We start from the raw sequence: 16,847 nt of genomic DNA, 5'->3' as shown, positions 1-16,847 counted from the left end.
GAATACTTTTCAAATTGATGTTAAAAAAAAAATTATATAGTGTTATCAGATACTGATTCAATAAACTAAATGCAAAATAGCATATTGCCTGTATGCTATTTTGCATAAATGATATAAAATAAATATTTAAAAAGAAATTTATTGCGTATACATGTATTATGTTTTTTCTTAATTCCTATGTATTTTCTTAAAAATTGTTTTTCAAAAATATAAAACTTAATGCTATTGTTTAATTACTTAATATGTTGACATTGGTATACGAATTTTCTTAAAAATTGTTTTTCAAAAATATGTAACTTAATGTTGTTGTTTAATTACTCAATATGTTGACATTGGTGTACCAATTTATAAATCGATGTATATGTTTATTCAAAAGAATATTTTTAATATTTCATGTGAATTATAACTTCTTCAATTGATATTAAAAAAAATAAACAAATTCATATAATGCTTTCAGATACGGATTCAGCAAACTAAATACAAAATAGCATATTGCTTATAACGTTTTGAATTATGACTTTACACAATTTCCACATTTTTTCTATTAATTTTAACAATGACATTTTGCATTTAAAAAATAATAACGTTAAATAACAATAGTTTTTATTAATAAAAGTTCTTTAAGATAAAATCTTTCTTCGCCAATAGAAGAAAAAAATAATCGAGCTAATGAAATAACTCGAAAGACGCTCATTACAGGCTTTTCGCTCTGAAGTGATAACTCGTTTATGCCATTTATTCTCTTTTTTGCTCCACTGGCTTTTTACCTGTTTCATCAAACCACGTGTCATCAAATTGCGAAGCGCTGACGTAACAAGAATAGAGAGAAAAAAACGTGCGCCGTTTGCGACAGCGACGGTATTCTTTTCACTTTGTATACCGCCTTGTGAGCGAACGGGCGCGCAGGTCGTTCGGCATTCCAGCGAACAGATTCGCCCTGAACGGGACCTAGGTACTTACTCTTCCCCCTCTCTTAGAGAAATGGCATGGAATTATCAGCTGTCTTCGCTTTCAACTGATAGTGGGCGAGGTTATTCAATTGCTTACATTAACTGAAAGAGGAAGAAAAAAAAGAACAAAACTTCGAATGTTGCCCCACATGAAATATCGTTTTCTTCCCAAGTTCGATCAACTGCCAACGAGGGATTTAGTTTTGAAAGAAATCACCTAGATTAGAAATGGTGATATTATAAGAATAACTTAATCGCGAACGCTTGATTTTTATAGAAGTGATGAAAAGTTTTCTCGAACACGCAACAAGTTGTTGGATTGTTTATCCCAGCCGTATTTCAGCGGTGTTATCAGCTAAGATCGCCAAATGTTTCTCAAGAGTTGACGGTTTAAGATAGATAAATAACTCACTTAGTGTTTAGAAATGCTGAATGACGGCGAGAGATATCTCATACGGCATTCAGCAATGATTGCTTATGATTATTCAGTCGCTGGGAATTTCTAGGCTGATTTTTATTTTATGTTTGGAATAATAATTTATTTAAATTAACTCTTGAATGTTCCTTGCTTGTTGGAAATTGCTGAATGGTGTTCATTGTTTTTATTCGTGAAGCCGATAATTATCAGTATTTTTTATTTAAAAAAAGTGAAAAATTATTTTGTGCCAATGGATTGATGATTAAAATCCAGTGACTACGGATTTATGTTTAAAAATAATGTGATTGACTGAAAATATTGTATGCCAACGACATGATATTCGAAAAATATCATTAAAATAGATGTATGACTGAAAATATTGTATGCCAACGAATGATATTCGAAAAATATCATTACTATGACTGAAAATATTGTGTGTTTGCTGATTGATGTTTGAAAATACTATTATGATTGATTGATGGCGAAAAATATTGCATCTCTGCCGATTGATGTTTGAAAATATTATGATATTTGATTGATGATCGGAATATTTTATTGGCGTTTTGTTTTTATGAGAATAGACGTATCAAGATTTTTATGCATGTTGGAATAAAAGGCATTTATTGTTTTAAAACATATCTTTGAACGAAACATATAATTTGCTGTTTTTGTCATTTTGAGTGTTTTCTGCGAAAAACAAAATTATAAATCATATTATTTGAAAGTTATTGAAATATTTTTTTTATTTTATCAGTAACAAAATATTGTGATATCAAACTAGTTGAATCTTTTAAATGTTATAATCCACCCCGTGATATTGTGAGAAGAAGAAAAAATATTGGAAACAAATTTTAAGTGTCGTTTATATAAATGTTTGCTCGTTATTTATGTTTTCACACGATGCAAAACAGTGAAAATGACTGAAATTAGAATAACATCACGCTGCATCATTCTATTTTCATTACGACAGACAATCAATCATGACAGGTTTAGTATGAATTTTTCTCAATGAGTCTTATTTCAAGTTCCCTGATGAAAATAGTCTTGGTTTATCTAGTCTATGTTTTGACGTTTAGCAAAGTGTATGCCAGTGGCCATATCAACTTAACTGTTGGCTACCTGGCTAACATGCATGGGAAGCCACGACAAGGTATCATTATCAGTGGTGCCATGACATATGCAGTGAAACAAGTGAATGAGCGGAAGATATTGCCCGATAATTATACCTTGGAGTTCATATATGAGGACACTAGGGGTGAAACACTTTTGGGTACGAACGCCGTTATTAACATGTGGCGCAAAGGTGTTGTTGCCTTTTTTGGACCAGAAAATTCATGTGAAGTGGAAGCGACCGTATCAGCTTCCGTGAATCTGCCTATGATATCGTATGTAAGTACATATTACTTCCTCTCTTTTTTTTTTTCTTCTTTTAAATTAGACTAATATGAAGTGCATCTTAAACCTTATGTTAGGTATTTAAAGTACAGTAACTATTTATGCGAAATTTTTCTGTTAACCACTTAAAAGAATTATACAAAAAAAAATAGTATAAAAAGTATATGCATTTTTTTCAGAAGAAAAAAAAATCCGCCTGATTACATAGAAAATTCCGCCTGATTACAAATTCAGCAAATTTTTTTTCTACGTGCAGAAATCGCATCAGCGGTTTAGCAATATTTTACGGGAAAGGGGGGTTTAAACATAGTTACAACCGATTAAAAAAGCCCGGCAAAAATAGTTTTTGCCGGTTTCATTGGCAAATATAATAAATTTCGGGTATAATACAACAGAACAGATGTATTTTTCTAAGTGATATATATATTTTTCTAATTAATACAATTACAATTTACTAGTTTTTGACTTTTAATACATGGTTATTTCGCAATAAATGTATTGAGCAACAATAATAATAAATAATCATAATTGAATTCAAAATTTAATTAATAAATTTATTAACTAATTTATCAATTTACCATTTAAATAATCAATGATTATGCTAAAAAAAGGTTTATCATGAAAAAATTACATCATTTTGTCATTGTAATCAGGGTTGTAAAAAAGTTGGTCTTTTTGGAAAAAGGCCTAACTGGTTGGATTTTATTAATAAAACATGATTTAATTTTTTAAAAAAACCGGTCTTTGTTATCTTTGTAAATATTTTATTTTTCAAAATTAACGTACACGTGTTTAAATTTATTTGATTGATGACTATTAAGTAAAATATTATCAGTAAAGTTCGTTATTCTATTTATTTAACTTTCTCTGAGTAATAACAGATGAAATATAATTTGATTTTAATGATATAATCGTTCGCTCCTTGTTTAATTCAAAACCTGACATTCCTGTGTGAAATTAATCCTAACTTATTTCAGTCTTGTTGTAATTCATCTCTTAATTGTGCTTTATATTACTTCAGATTAATTTTTTGTCTATTTAGCTAAATCTTTTATAAATTATGCATGCAAGATGGGAAAACCAATAGTCGTTATCAAGACACATCTATTGGTATAAATTAATGCGATATTTCTGAATAAAGAATAATTATCCTATATATATGATTAACTTAATGTAATTCAGTGGAAATCAATATTGGGCACATATGGTATAGTCACTTAGTCAGGAATCTTGCGTTAATTCTTCGCGTAAGATCTTGTGAAAACAAAATGTAATATTATATTATTATTAATATATTATTATATATATTGCTTCCAAATTATGAAAAAAGATTTAAAAAAAAAACATGATGGTTATGATATTAAATAAAATAGGCATTTCTAGTTAAAAATCACTGGAAAAAAATCAGTAACCCTCGAGATATCATAAAAAGCAATGCAGTGTAGCTCTGACGTTTTGAGCTTTTTTTTTGTTGTTGTTGTTCCTTTTAAAGGTTACTAAGGTGGATGATGTTCCTAATGATACTATGGATAGATAGTCACCAAGATGGCTACAAATAAGAGCCAGAATGTTTATTTTGATATTCTGGATTACTCTTTTTATCTTTCTTTGAAGCGTCATAAGTATTCGATTAATAGTTTTATTTTTCAAGATGGTAATAAGCCCACAGAAATGTAAGAATTGCATCTCGATTTGCCATCAAAATCCCCTGATTTGAATACAAACCTTCTAGCCTTACTCTTTATTAACGTCGCGATGTATAAACCATACCTTGGCTGTAGCCATATAAATCGTCTGCCTTTATCGCTCTTGCTATAGTTTTTTATTTTTAACAATCAAAAATAATTAAACAATTATTTTATGCTTGACTAATCTAGTTTCAGGAATATTTGTAGAGAATTTAATAAAAAACTTAAGTATTTTTTAATTTGGGGAGTAGAAGCTTAGTAAATCAGTATAGCTTATTTTAATTAATGTATAAATTATAAAAGTTTCTCTTCAGGTGTTTATAAAACTGTTAACTATATTTCATTTAAATAACGGGTAATTTTTCTAGTAATTAGAACAGAAGGAAAAATATGAGAGAAATATGATTTAATAATAAGATTTTAAAATTTCATTTAGCATAAAGGCTATTTCTAAAGTAATTTTACAAAACATTTATATATATTTCAAGATACGTTTTTAGAGTAAAGTAATTTGAAAGATACATGTATTTTATAGAGATAATAACCATTATTTTGCACATAAGTATTTTTCATCTATCAATATTATTGTATATTTTATTAATCTACTCTTGAGAAACTAATTAATATCATAACTCCGTTTTAATAGAATTTACTTAAAAACAAAGTAGATACACTTAATAGTAATAGATACAAGCTGACATTAAGTATCTTATAAAAACATTTTTACAATACCTTAAGATTTCACGTTTACAGAATCATAATTAGATGTGCCAAAATATTTTTCCAAGATATACAAGTTTTACCGACATTCAACAAGTTTTATCAATCATATGTATGCTTGACGAAAGTTTTGGTGGTAGATGATATGCTAGATTGAAAAAAGAACTCGAGGAAATATATGACAATGTCTCGAGTTGATAATTCCGGCATTCGTAATGCAATAGAAACATCTCATTTAATGTTTTTGACAACTCTATAGCACTCTTTTTAAACAATTAAGATATTTAAAAAATAAAAAAATTTCTTAAAGTATAATACTTAAATGTTCACTAAAGCAAAGGATAAAATTTAAAGCTTAAATATGCGGATAAATATTGATTGTAAAACGCATAGGCTGCAACACTAAGTTAGAATAAAAGAGGGTTAAAATGCAATTGCGGAATTAAAACTTATTTTAACAATATTAACTTAAACATAATTTAAGTTACCTAGTTAAGACATTGATATCTTGCATTTAGCAAAGTTGAATGTTGAAAAAAAAAGTTTAAGCAAACATTTAAATTACAATAATGAAGATTCACAGCTACATAAATTTTAAAATTGTTTTTGTCATTTTTGCCCGGTGAGCTTTCAAACTTAAAACATAAATATTTATATTGGTGCTTCGTAAAAGATAATTTCGAATTTAATTGTATCCCCAAATTCCCTTAAATGAGCTATACCTTCTCGCTTCATCTAGTGCAGAGGTCGCCAAAGTGGTCTATATAGACCCCCCAGGGGTCTATTTAACAAAATTGGGGGTCGATCTGAGCCAGGGGGTCGATCCGAATCGGAACAGTCGAAGAAGAAACAGTTCTTAATACGTAAATCCCAAATATCTAATTGAGTATGTAAAATTTGTGAATTTTTTTTATAATTGACTTAATATGAGTTTCTTTATAGAACATAAATTAATAAATGCATCATCAAAAACGTGGACATCAACCTGCAAGATGAGTTTGGTTAATTATTATCGGATCTTGAAGCAAAGACGCGTTTTAAAAATTTAACAATAAGTAAATTTTGAACAAATATAAATATAATGCAAAAATATGTAGAACTTTATGAAATAGCTCAGCCATTTATGATAGTATTTCCAAGTTCCTATATGGTTGAAGCCGGTTTCAGTCACGTAAATTCAATCTTAACTAAGTACAGAAATAAATTAAATGTGGAGTTACGAGGGGATTTAAAATTAAAATTGACTAATTTTGAACCCAATATAGCGAACCTTGCAAAAAAACACCAGGCACACTCATCTCATTGGTTAAGAAGCAATAAATCTGTAGTTACTTTACTTATTATTTCTACTTATTTATAATTACTTAATATTTAATAAATATTAAGGTATTTAAATTTCAACATTATTATATTTTTCATAAAACTATTGTTACACAATGTACTACTCGTATTACTTTAATAAATGTTTAAATCATGAAATAAATGTACAAACACAGTATCTCATAGAGTTTTATCTTAATTAACGGAAAAATACTTTTCTGGGGGTCGATGGAGATTTCGAAAAATTATATAGGGGTCGATGATGAAAAAAGTTTGGCGACCCATGATCTAGTGAATTGAAAAATACTGGGGAAACGCTTATGAATATTAACCGTTTTAGTCCCAAGTAGCGTGTTCGCGCTGTTGAGATTTTATATCGAGAAAACCAGTACATTTCGAACATTGTAGACAACTGACGGTGCGTTACCAATTGTTGAAGTCGCGCACTCAGATTTCCTTACTTTTTGTTTTGGTTTCGTCTTATCATTTTGAAACACACCATTATTAACAATGATAAGCAATCCGAAGAATACATACAAGAATACATCCGATCGCTTTGCAAACTGCAATAAATGTGACGGAGCTGTGAGAAAGAGACACGTTACCTAACAAATACAAGAAGCGCTATTGCCTCGATTGGGATTCATCGATGTAAAATAAAGAAGCACTATCGCGCTGCTTAGTATTTCTCGACAGAAAATAAAACAAGTGCTATAACGCTGCTTGAGTCTTTTCGTACTTATTTAGAGAAAGCACGGCTGCGCTGTTTGGGATTCTTCGACAGTGACTCAAATGGTTAAAGTGTGCTTCAATGTCTAGAATGGTCAAACAACTTCGTTTAGGGCCGGGATAGTCTGGTTGGTAGGACACTGGACCCATGTCCAAGAGGTCGGGGGTTCGATCCTCGCCGAAGACTCCCCGTGTAGTAAATGGCGACTGATGCTCGTTAAATTTGTCAAGTCTCAAAGTCCTCTATGTTCCCATAACAAATCAATACATCTGGGGGCACTGATCTAGGAGTTTCCTTGTCTTCTGGATAGATTCAAAATTACAGGGCTATGGAGTTGAACATTAGTATTGTAAACCCAAAATTGGGTCGGCAGTTCAACAACGATTATAAAATAAAATTGTAAAAACAACTTCGTTTAGCTAGGGCAAAATAATACTAATAGATGATTTGGATAAAAATTAGGAACATTTTAATAATAGTTTCATCCTTTTGCTTCAATTAAGAGATTAATAAATTATTTTTACTGACTTACTATTTTTTTCTAATAATCTGTGTATTTATTTTAAAACTGTAATGCAAGGATATTTCATTCATATTTTCTACTTTTTTTTGTTGTATGGTTTGAATAATGATACCCTTAAACTAACGTGATTTAAAAAATTTTTTACTGAATATATTTACTTAACTGGTAATTATATTCTAAATTTGAGGCATCTTTAAAATTGATTTCTCAAGAAATTAAGTTCACTTAGAACGCTTATCCATTATCCACTCCTCACTTATCCACTTCTTATGTAAACAATATTATTAAGTAAACATAGACTTAATCACCCTTCTGATATAATAAAATCACCCTTCTTATCATTTTCAAAATTGAACTTTTAATATCCCTCTTAACAACTATCTCGTATGAAATTGTTGTTTTTTAAATACATTATTTAATTAAAACGATCCCAAAGTTTATGAACGTTCTTAGATGTAGTTATGAATAATCTCCCGTCACTTTTTATTGTTTGAGAAGAAAACCATACACGGAAAAAGAATCTGATAACTTTATGGTAATGGCATTTCTGGTAGAATAAAAAAAATCATAATTCTGGTTAATAAAACTAAATTATGAGGTATTTAAATCAATCATTTGGTAATTTTCCGTTCATATGGTAACGGTATACCAGAAATTCTGGTTTTCACAGAAATTCTTATGATCGCACATTAAGATAAAAATGCAAAACTGAAAAGTTAATTTAACCGAATAAAGTGTTTTCTTTCCAAGCTTTGGTATCGTAATAAAGCTACATAAATTTACCACATTTTCCAAACTCACGTATTATAGAATCCTATTTAATTGCTAATTTTACCAAAATATTTATCAAAACGCTTCGGTAAAAATTACTTAGCTTTTTAGCGTTCCCATATAGCCAGAAACGTGGTAAAGCTTAACATATTATGGTAGTTTTAACCATACTTTTTTCCTCAATGTAAATATTCTAGAAGGATGCTTTATTTATTTGTCAAACATTATTTAAAATTAGAAATATCAGGAAAATTTAATTTAATTTAATTAAGTCTAAATAAAATGAACTAAATACTCAACCAAGGAGTGATACAAAGCGTATACTTTGTATCGTTTAATATCATATCGTATCTTAATACCATATATTAATACCATAAATTTATACCATATATGTATCTTATTTAATACCATGTATTAAATGAAAGAAAATTTAGAAATCATAAAAGATGTATGATTTTTATTAGTTTGTCACTAAAAATCAAAGTTTTTATTACAGAAAGACACTTTTAGTTTAAATTATACACTGAAAACATATTTAAATATATCCCAATTTTATTTAGTGATTGTTATAAAATTAGGTCATAAATAACTTCCACTTCCTTTTCACGCTAGAGAAGAATTTTTTTTAATAATACAAATCTGTATCTACGCATTTATGTAAAGTCGTAGCAGGATATCAAAAATTACTTAAAATTGAAAATTAATAATTAAAAAAAATTCAAAATTTATTTTGGAAGCTATTACTTTTTAAAATAAAGGTTTTTTATTAATAAATGTGTTGTTAAACCATTATTTTGTTTTGCAGTTTGGGAAACAAATGCAATTATGTCATTTTAATGTTGAGGTTTGAATAGCCGCATTTAGGCCAAAACCTCTCTTTGGGGATAATTTGCCCCTAAATGTTATTCCAAATTAAATGATTTTTTAATTGCTGAATTGTTAAAAGATAATGCATAAATATTTTTAGAGAGTAAAAAAAAAATTAAAAGAAAAAAAAAACTGTCAATTTTTTAATGACAATGGAATGTAATATTCTTAGCACACAACATATCTTAACCCACTGCAAGTCGTATTTTAAAATGCAGTTTTCTCCGCAAGCAAATTTTTCCATGTTATCAGATAGGGAAATAGTATTTTGGGGAGAAACATTCTTCTAATTTTGGCCATTTGCTAAACCGCCAGTGGATTAAAATGTTAAAGTTTCGTGGAGGAAAAAGCATTTGACCAAGGGGAAACTAGTGGTCGTAATTAGGCAACCACAACTTTAATTTAATTTTTTTTTTTTTAATGTTCGTTTGTTTTTAAATTTGTTATTGCTTGTTTTCTTTTTTTCAAATTAGAACATAAGAAGGAAATATCCCTTGATTCATTGTGTATAACATTAGCTCAATTATAACTTCAGAATCCGTGGAAATGTGCTGAGTGTTAAATTTTTCTTCTTGTTGTGTTTATGTCAGTTAAAAACAAAAAACATGAAGTCAAAGTTATGTGGCTTGTTCGTCATGCAATATCTTTGTATTTTGACATGGCAATAACTATAAATCAGCGGCTTTTGCTTGTCAGAAATAATTGTTTATAATCAGGATGTAAAGTGCGCAAAATAAAAAAAAAGGAAGATCCTGAATAACTTTTGATCGGATCTTCACGTTTTAAGACTCCGTCTTAATGATTTGAGAGGGTGACCTCAAATATGCTAATTAATTGGTGCAGACGATATTTTAAGTTACGAAATCAGACACAAAAATGTACTTTTTCTGAATTAATATGCCCTTTTTTTCGACATACTCGAACTTTCGACCACCAAGATATAGGGGGTAGCCACAATCTGGGAAATAGGGCCCCCATAGTTTGGTCAAGAGAGCGATCCAAATTTTAAACCCCATAATCTTAATTTTATTTTTTGCGTATTTCACTATATCTCGAGAACTTTTTAAGCGAATTGATACATTTTTGGACTGAGTTATAAAACTCGTTTATCCAAAGATAAATCCAAGCAAAAAATAAATTTTAGTAAATATTCGCTATTTTTATTATGTTACATAGAAATAGTCGAAAAAGAACAGAATTGTTATGTATACAATGTTTTACATTATTTTAAAGTATCTAATTTGCTAGGTAAAAGACCAAATTTAGGCTAAATCGGTTGAATAGCTCCTGAGAAATCGAATTTCAAAAAAGTCGTGTATTTAAAATATGATTTCCCAGGAACTATACAACCAATTTATCTCAAATTTTGTAACTTGCCATATAAAATTAGTTACTTTAAAATTATGTAAAAATTTATATTCCTCACAATTCAAAAGTTTTACGACTGTTATAAAATAAAATAATAAAAATTAGTAAATATTTACTAAAATTTACATTTTTCCGTGGAAATATCTTTTGATAAATGAATTTTATAACTGTGTGCAAAGCTAATAAAAGATAAAATAAAATTGACATTAAAGGGTCAAACTTTGGATCCTTCTCCTGCCCAATCTATGGGAACCATAGTTCCCAGATTGCGATTACCCCCCTATATTTAGGGAGTCATAAATCCGAATCTGTCGAAAAAAAGCATGTTGAGTTAGAGAAAGTACGTTTTTGTGTCTGATTTCGCAATTTAAAATATCGTCTGCACTAATTAATTAGCATATTTGAGGTCACCCCTTCGAGTCATTAAGATGGAGACCTAGAATGTGAACATCCAATCATTAGATCAAAATTTATTCAGAGTAATCAGTTTTTTATTTATTTTTTTAAAAGAAAATAATTAAGCAAAATAACGTATTTGTAATTCAATAAAAGCTCTATTAAGCTTTCGAAGATACCGTATAATTTAACGGAAACTATTGCTTGACGTTTTTTTTAACACGATTGATCCCGATTTTTGTTTTACAAATTATCTTCCCTAAGTTTAAAGTATTGCAAAATCAAAAAAAAAAAAAAAAAAGGGCTTGAAAAATAAATATTTTTCTTACTGGGGTAAGAAAATGAACCCTTTTTAACTGTTTGAGGTATTTCTATGATTATTTGTTTTAATAATCAACCTAAGCAAATAAAATTTTGATACTGTATACTTACGCATTTTATGAAAAATCTAGCTACGAATTAGCTTCAAAGCCCACTTCGATCTTCAAAAACAAAATAAGAAATGTAAAAAAAAAAAAAGGTCAAAATGACCTCTAGTTTCTCTTTTTTCTAGTTTTAAATCAAATCAGATTTGTTTTTTCTATCAGTACGTCATCTTTCTCGTACTTTAATATAGTTTCTAAATTAATGTGATTGGTAAGGTTTTATAGTTCTTTTATTATACCTTTAAATGCGGAAGTTATTTACGAGCCGATCTTGCCTTAAAAATCCTTACAAAATGATAAAAAATTTAGGAATGAAATGTCATATGACGAAATTATTTCAGTTTTCTTATCTTTTTAAAAATCTTCCCCTTATTTTATTTCTTTTCTTTTTATTTTTAGAATTTACTTTATAATTTAAGTACAGTATTATAAACTAATATATTTTTATTTCTCAATATTTCCGAACCATGACTTCTATTTTTAATGATGATTTAATGCCAATTGCTATGCCAGTTTATAACTGTACTGAAGCATAAAAACCTGAAAATTAAAGTTTTTTTTTATAAAGAAAGTAGTTTTTACCTTTTTTTAAATTATTATGCTTTAGCGATTTTAACAATGTTTCCGTCAATTTTATACATTCCAGCCTAAACATAAACAAAAGCCAAAAAATAGAGCAACTTTCCTTTCTTATTATTGATCTTAGACTAATATTACTTTAATGATTAATTTCGCTTACAATTTAAAGGCTATTACTACACGCCAATTATTATTGAACAGGAAAATACTTCATAATTTTAAGTTTTTCACAATTTCATCTAGCACAAAATTAAAAAAAATGCATTTACCATATCTTTTGAACTCATCATCCAACTAATTGCATCCGTGGCCAAAATATTGGATGCACTATGAGATTCTATGTAAAATCATAATTATCAGGTGATACTATACAGCTTTATTGTTTTTACGAGACTGAAACCGGTTTGCACTTGTTTACGTTCGTGTATCAATTGGTTACATTAGACGATATATAATATAAATTCAACGATAGGATAAACTAGACGATATATTATATAAATATAGAATATTTATTATATCTGGTATTATATTAGTATATCATAATCATTAGACCAAATTATTAGACGCACTGTAGTGTTTTATTAATTGCATGTTTTGCACGAGTTTATAGGCAATACTTTTATATTTAAACACGCATGTCATGGGTTTTTATTCAGGACATTTTTCATATACTTCCTATTTGCATTAATACATTATTTTTTTAACGTATTGCATTTCAAAGTGAACTAATTGATACACGAACATAAGCAAGTACAAACCGGTTTCAGCCGCGTAAAAACAATAATGCTGTATAGTATCACCTGATAATTAAGATTTTACACAAAATCTTATAGTGCGTCTAATAACATGGTGAGGGACACTATGCTTTCTTGATTGAATTGAATGATACTTCAATGATTATTGTGCTGGATTGTTAATCATCATTTTAACTCTCGGAGCCGCGATGGCTCAGGGGATAGAGCGTTCTCTTTCCATTGGGACGAACCGGGTTCGAATCCCAGTCGATACGAATTCTGCAACCGGCTTACACCGAAATATTCTCAGTAGTAGACGGATCATGGGTTAGAGTCCCCTTGTCGTCAGGCTAACCGTGGGAAGTTCTCGCGGTCTTCCTCTCCATGTAACGCAAATACGGGTTAGCTCCATCTAAGAGCCCTCCACGAGGGCAAAATTTCTCCCACTACTCGATCCAGGAGTTCCCTCAGGGGACTGTTTAGAAGAAATTTGGATCCGTTAACGGACCCTTCACAAAATATCTTTTCATAAAAACGGGCCCTTCACGAAATATTTTAGCTTAAAAACGGACCCTTCAAAAAATGATTTTTTTTTAATCGGACCCGTCGCAAATTTGTTTATCTTCATTATTGTTTTGTTAATTGAATCAACCATTCCCAGGGCAGAAAATAAGAAAGACGGATGTAAACGAATTAAATTTTGTCTTCGGCAGACGATTCTTCCATTATTCGTCCGAAATGAATGTTCTGCGTTCAGCAGTATAGGCTAAATACCGAATATTTGTATGTTGCATCGCTAATTTAGAAGCAGCAATTGCTGTTTATTTTGAAAAATTTAATTTTTTTAAATTATAATTTTACAGTGCTGAGCATAATCTTGTATCTATTTACAATTTAAAAACTCCTTGGAAAAGTTTTTTGCCGTAACCGGACCCTCTTAGCACACGTTCATAAAAGCAGGACCCTGGTGGAAAGAATGTGAGTAATTTTTTCACAATTTCACAAAAACAGGACCTATCACAAAACGTCTGGACAAGCCCCTGTCCCTTGTCTTCTGGATTGGGTTCAAAATGACAAGGCTACGGAGTTGAACATTAGTAGTCGTAAACCCATAAAATTGGATCGGTTGTTCAACGACGGTTATAAAATATTAAAAAAAAAAAACTTTAACTCTAGCAAAATAAACAATATTTATGAAGTCTTAATACCGCTTCTATATCTTTATAATGATCTTCAAACTTCCTTCTTTAACGTTTTTATAAGCCATTTTCAGCATTGTTTTTATTTTCCAACGCTGCAGAGACATTCATTAAACTAGTTCTATCTTATAAGTTTCCGTCTATAGTGGCCGTTACTGCTCCTCCTGCAAAGTGATGTCAACACATAACAGAAATGTAGCTGATAGTCGGTGACATTTTATCGGGAATTTTCGAACCATTTACGACATTTGGATCGTTAAAGTAGAGAAAACGATGTTCAATGGATGCAATAAATAATATAGGATACGTAGTTTTATGGCTTTGACAAGTTTAATATATTTTCTGCTTTTTATAAAGCTTTATTGAATTCCATAGCAAAGAAACTGTCACTGATATTGAATATCTTTCAAACTTTAAAATACTTTGACACATTTATACTAGAGTTGTCACCCTCCCCCCTCCTATAGCTCAATCTTCTATTGAACCTTCCGATGCTATATATATATTTAGTTTTTTTTCCTTTAATGGGCAGCTAAAAGGATTTTTTAAAGTACAATCAGTTTAGTATTTCAGTATTGTAAAACATTTGAAATTTATTTTTATTAATTAAAATTTTTTACCTAAGCCAAAGTTGTAGAGATGGTGTGATAAAATAAGAAAAGTAAAATTTCATATTTTTGGTATAATAAGATTATTTATGTAAAATACAGATGAAAAAAAGTGCACAAAAATATGCTTAAGATTTTCTTAAAACAGGGGTCTGTCCAGACATTTTGTGAAAGGTCATGTTTCTGTAAAATTGTGAAAAAACTACTCATAATATGTGAATACAAAATAATCGTTAAATCACATTCTTTCAAACAGGGCCCTGCTTTTGTGAATTTGTGCAAATAGGGTCCTGTCATTGCAAAAATTGCTAAAAACCTTTTGAAGAAGTTTTTAAATTGTAAATTAGATACCAGATTAAGCTCAACAATTGCTGCTACTAAATTAAAGATGAAACATGCAAATATTTGGCATTTAGCCTATACTGCTCAAGGCAAAATATTCATCTAGGACGAATAATGGAAACAAAATCATTCACATATTTTTAATAATTTCAATTGACGTATTTTAAATAACACAACTTAGTTATGTATCACTTTTAATGTGTTACGCATTAAGTAAACTTAAACAATTCTTAAATTTATAATATTTTATTTAAAAAATTGCCACAAATAAATTTTTATTTACATAATATTCTATTAATTAATTTTATGAACAAATACAAATTGAACAATTATTTATTTACGAAAAAAATCATTTAATATCAATAAGAATGTGCAAACGATGTTTGTGAAAGTAGAAATATTTTCTTAGAATACTAACATTTGGAATTTAAACTTAGGGAAACTTGTATAAACTTAGTTCGTTTCGAACCGTCTTTCTTTTTTTTCCTTCCCCGGGAAAGGTTTATTCAATTAACAAAACAATAATGAGGATAAACAAATTTGTGAAGGGTCCGATTAAAAGATAAAATATTTTGTGAAGGGTCCGTTTTTATAAAAAGATATTTTGTGAAGGGCAGATTTGTGAAGTTGCAAAATTCCCTGCCATGCTGACAGGTAATTTTGCTACTCCATGACAATGACTCTCCGCTGCTTAGATTCGAGCTTTATTGGACTCTTTTGGTTGGGAAGTTTTGGACCACCCCTCCCTACAGCCCAGACATTGCTCTGAGTGATTTTTATATTTTCCAATATATTAAACATAATTTATGAGGCAATCACTACAACGATGACGAATACGTGAAAACGGCAGTCACCTCGTGGTTAACGGAGCAGGTAGTAAGTTTAAATGAAGAGGGTTATTCTAAATCTAGTTGTAAGGTGTGATAAGTGTTTAAGCAAACTTGGCAACTGTTATGAAAAAAAGAGAAACGTATCTGAAAATTCTGAAAATAAATTTGCTTCTTGAACATTTTATTTCGTTTGGTTTTTATTCTTCAAAAGGCTCTTACTTAAAAAACAACTCTCACATTAGAATCATGAGTTAATAAAAAATCTAATGAATAAAAGCTTTAATTTACTAAAATAGCATGATATACTTATGCTTTAAATATTTTAAGAGAATGTAAATAACATATAGTAGAAGAAATTCATTATATATAATATTTCCTTTTTACTAATTTATTTCCTTTTTACGTTAACTTTACTTTTTGTGTATTTTAGTACATCTTGAGAACTTTTTAAGCAAATAGAAAACTTTTTACAAACAATTATAAAGTTCGTTTGTCTAAAGATAATTCCATGCAAAATATAACTTTTAGTAAATAGTTAGTATTTTTTATTGTTTTATTTAATAACAATCGAAAAAGTTTTGAATTACAAGATATACAATTTTTTTTAATCATTGTAAAGATTGAAATTTTAAATGGCAGAATGCAAATTTTGTGATGTTATGAATGTTAAGTTTACCTTATAAATGTTAAAAATTGTATACCTTAATATTCAATTTTTTTAAAAATGTTTTTAAATAAAATAATAAATATTTACTAAAAGTTATATTTTGCATGAAATTATCTTTAGATAAACGAGTTTTATAATTTTGTACAAAAATCCGATTTGTTGAAATACGCAAAAAGTAGAATTAGCATTAAGAAGTCCGAACTTTTAATCGTTCTTCTGACCTAACTATTAGAACCATATTCCCCAGATTGCGACAATCCTCCATATTTATGAATCAGAAATCTGAATCCGTCGAAAAAAATGTGTGTTTATTCAGA

The 16,847-nt window shown here is 29.1% G+C and overlaps 1 protein-coding gene across 1 annotated transcript in view; it reads left to right on the top strand.

The window, feature by feature from the left end:
* Positions 1–899: 899 nt before the first annotated feature.
* The window catches only part of LOC107454842 (receptor-type guanylate cyclase Gyc76C), a 255,986-nt gene continuing 240,038 nt past the window's right edge, over positions 900–16,847 (top strand). The window contains exon 1 of the mRNA XM_087166312.1: positions 900–2,757. Within this exon, the coding sequence (XP_087022438.1) occupies positions 2,377–2,757 (381 nt within the window). The 5' untranslated portion in view covers positions 900–2,376. The remainder of the gene's footprint in view (positions 2,758–16,847) is intronic.

The sequence above is a fragment of the Parasteatoda tepidariorum genome, chromosome 6 (assembly GCF_982258835.1).
Source record: "Parasteatoda tepidariorum strain Cologne lab strain chromosome 6, Ptep-v5.0, whole genome shotgun sequence".
Lineage (NCBI taxonomy): Eukaryota > Metazoa > Arthropoda > Arachnida > Araneae > Theridiidae > Parasteatoda > Parasteatoda tepidariorum.
Note: the sequence above shows the minus strand (reverse complement) of the source record. Positions and strands in the feature narration are given on the sequence as shown.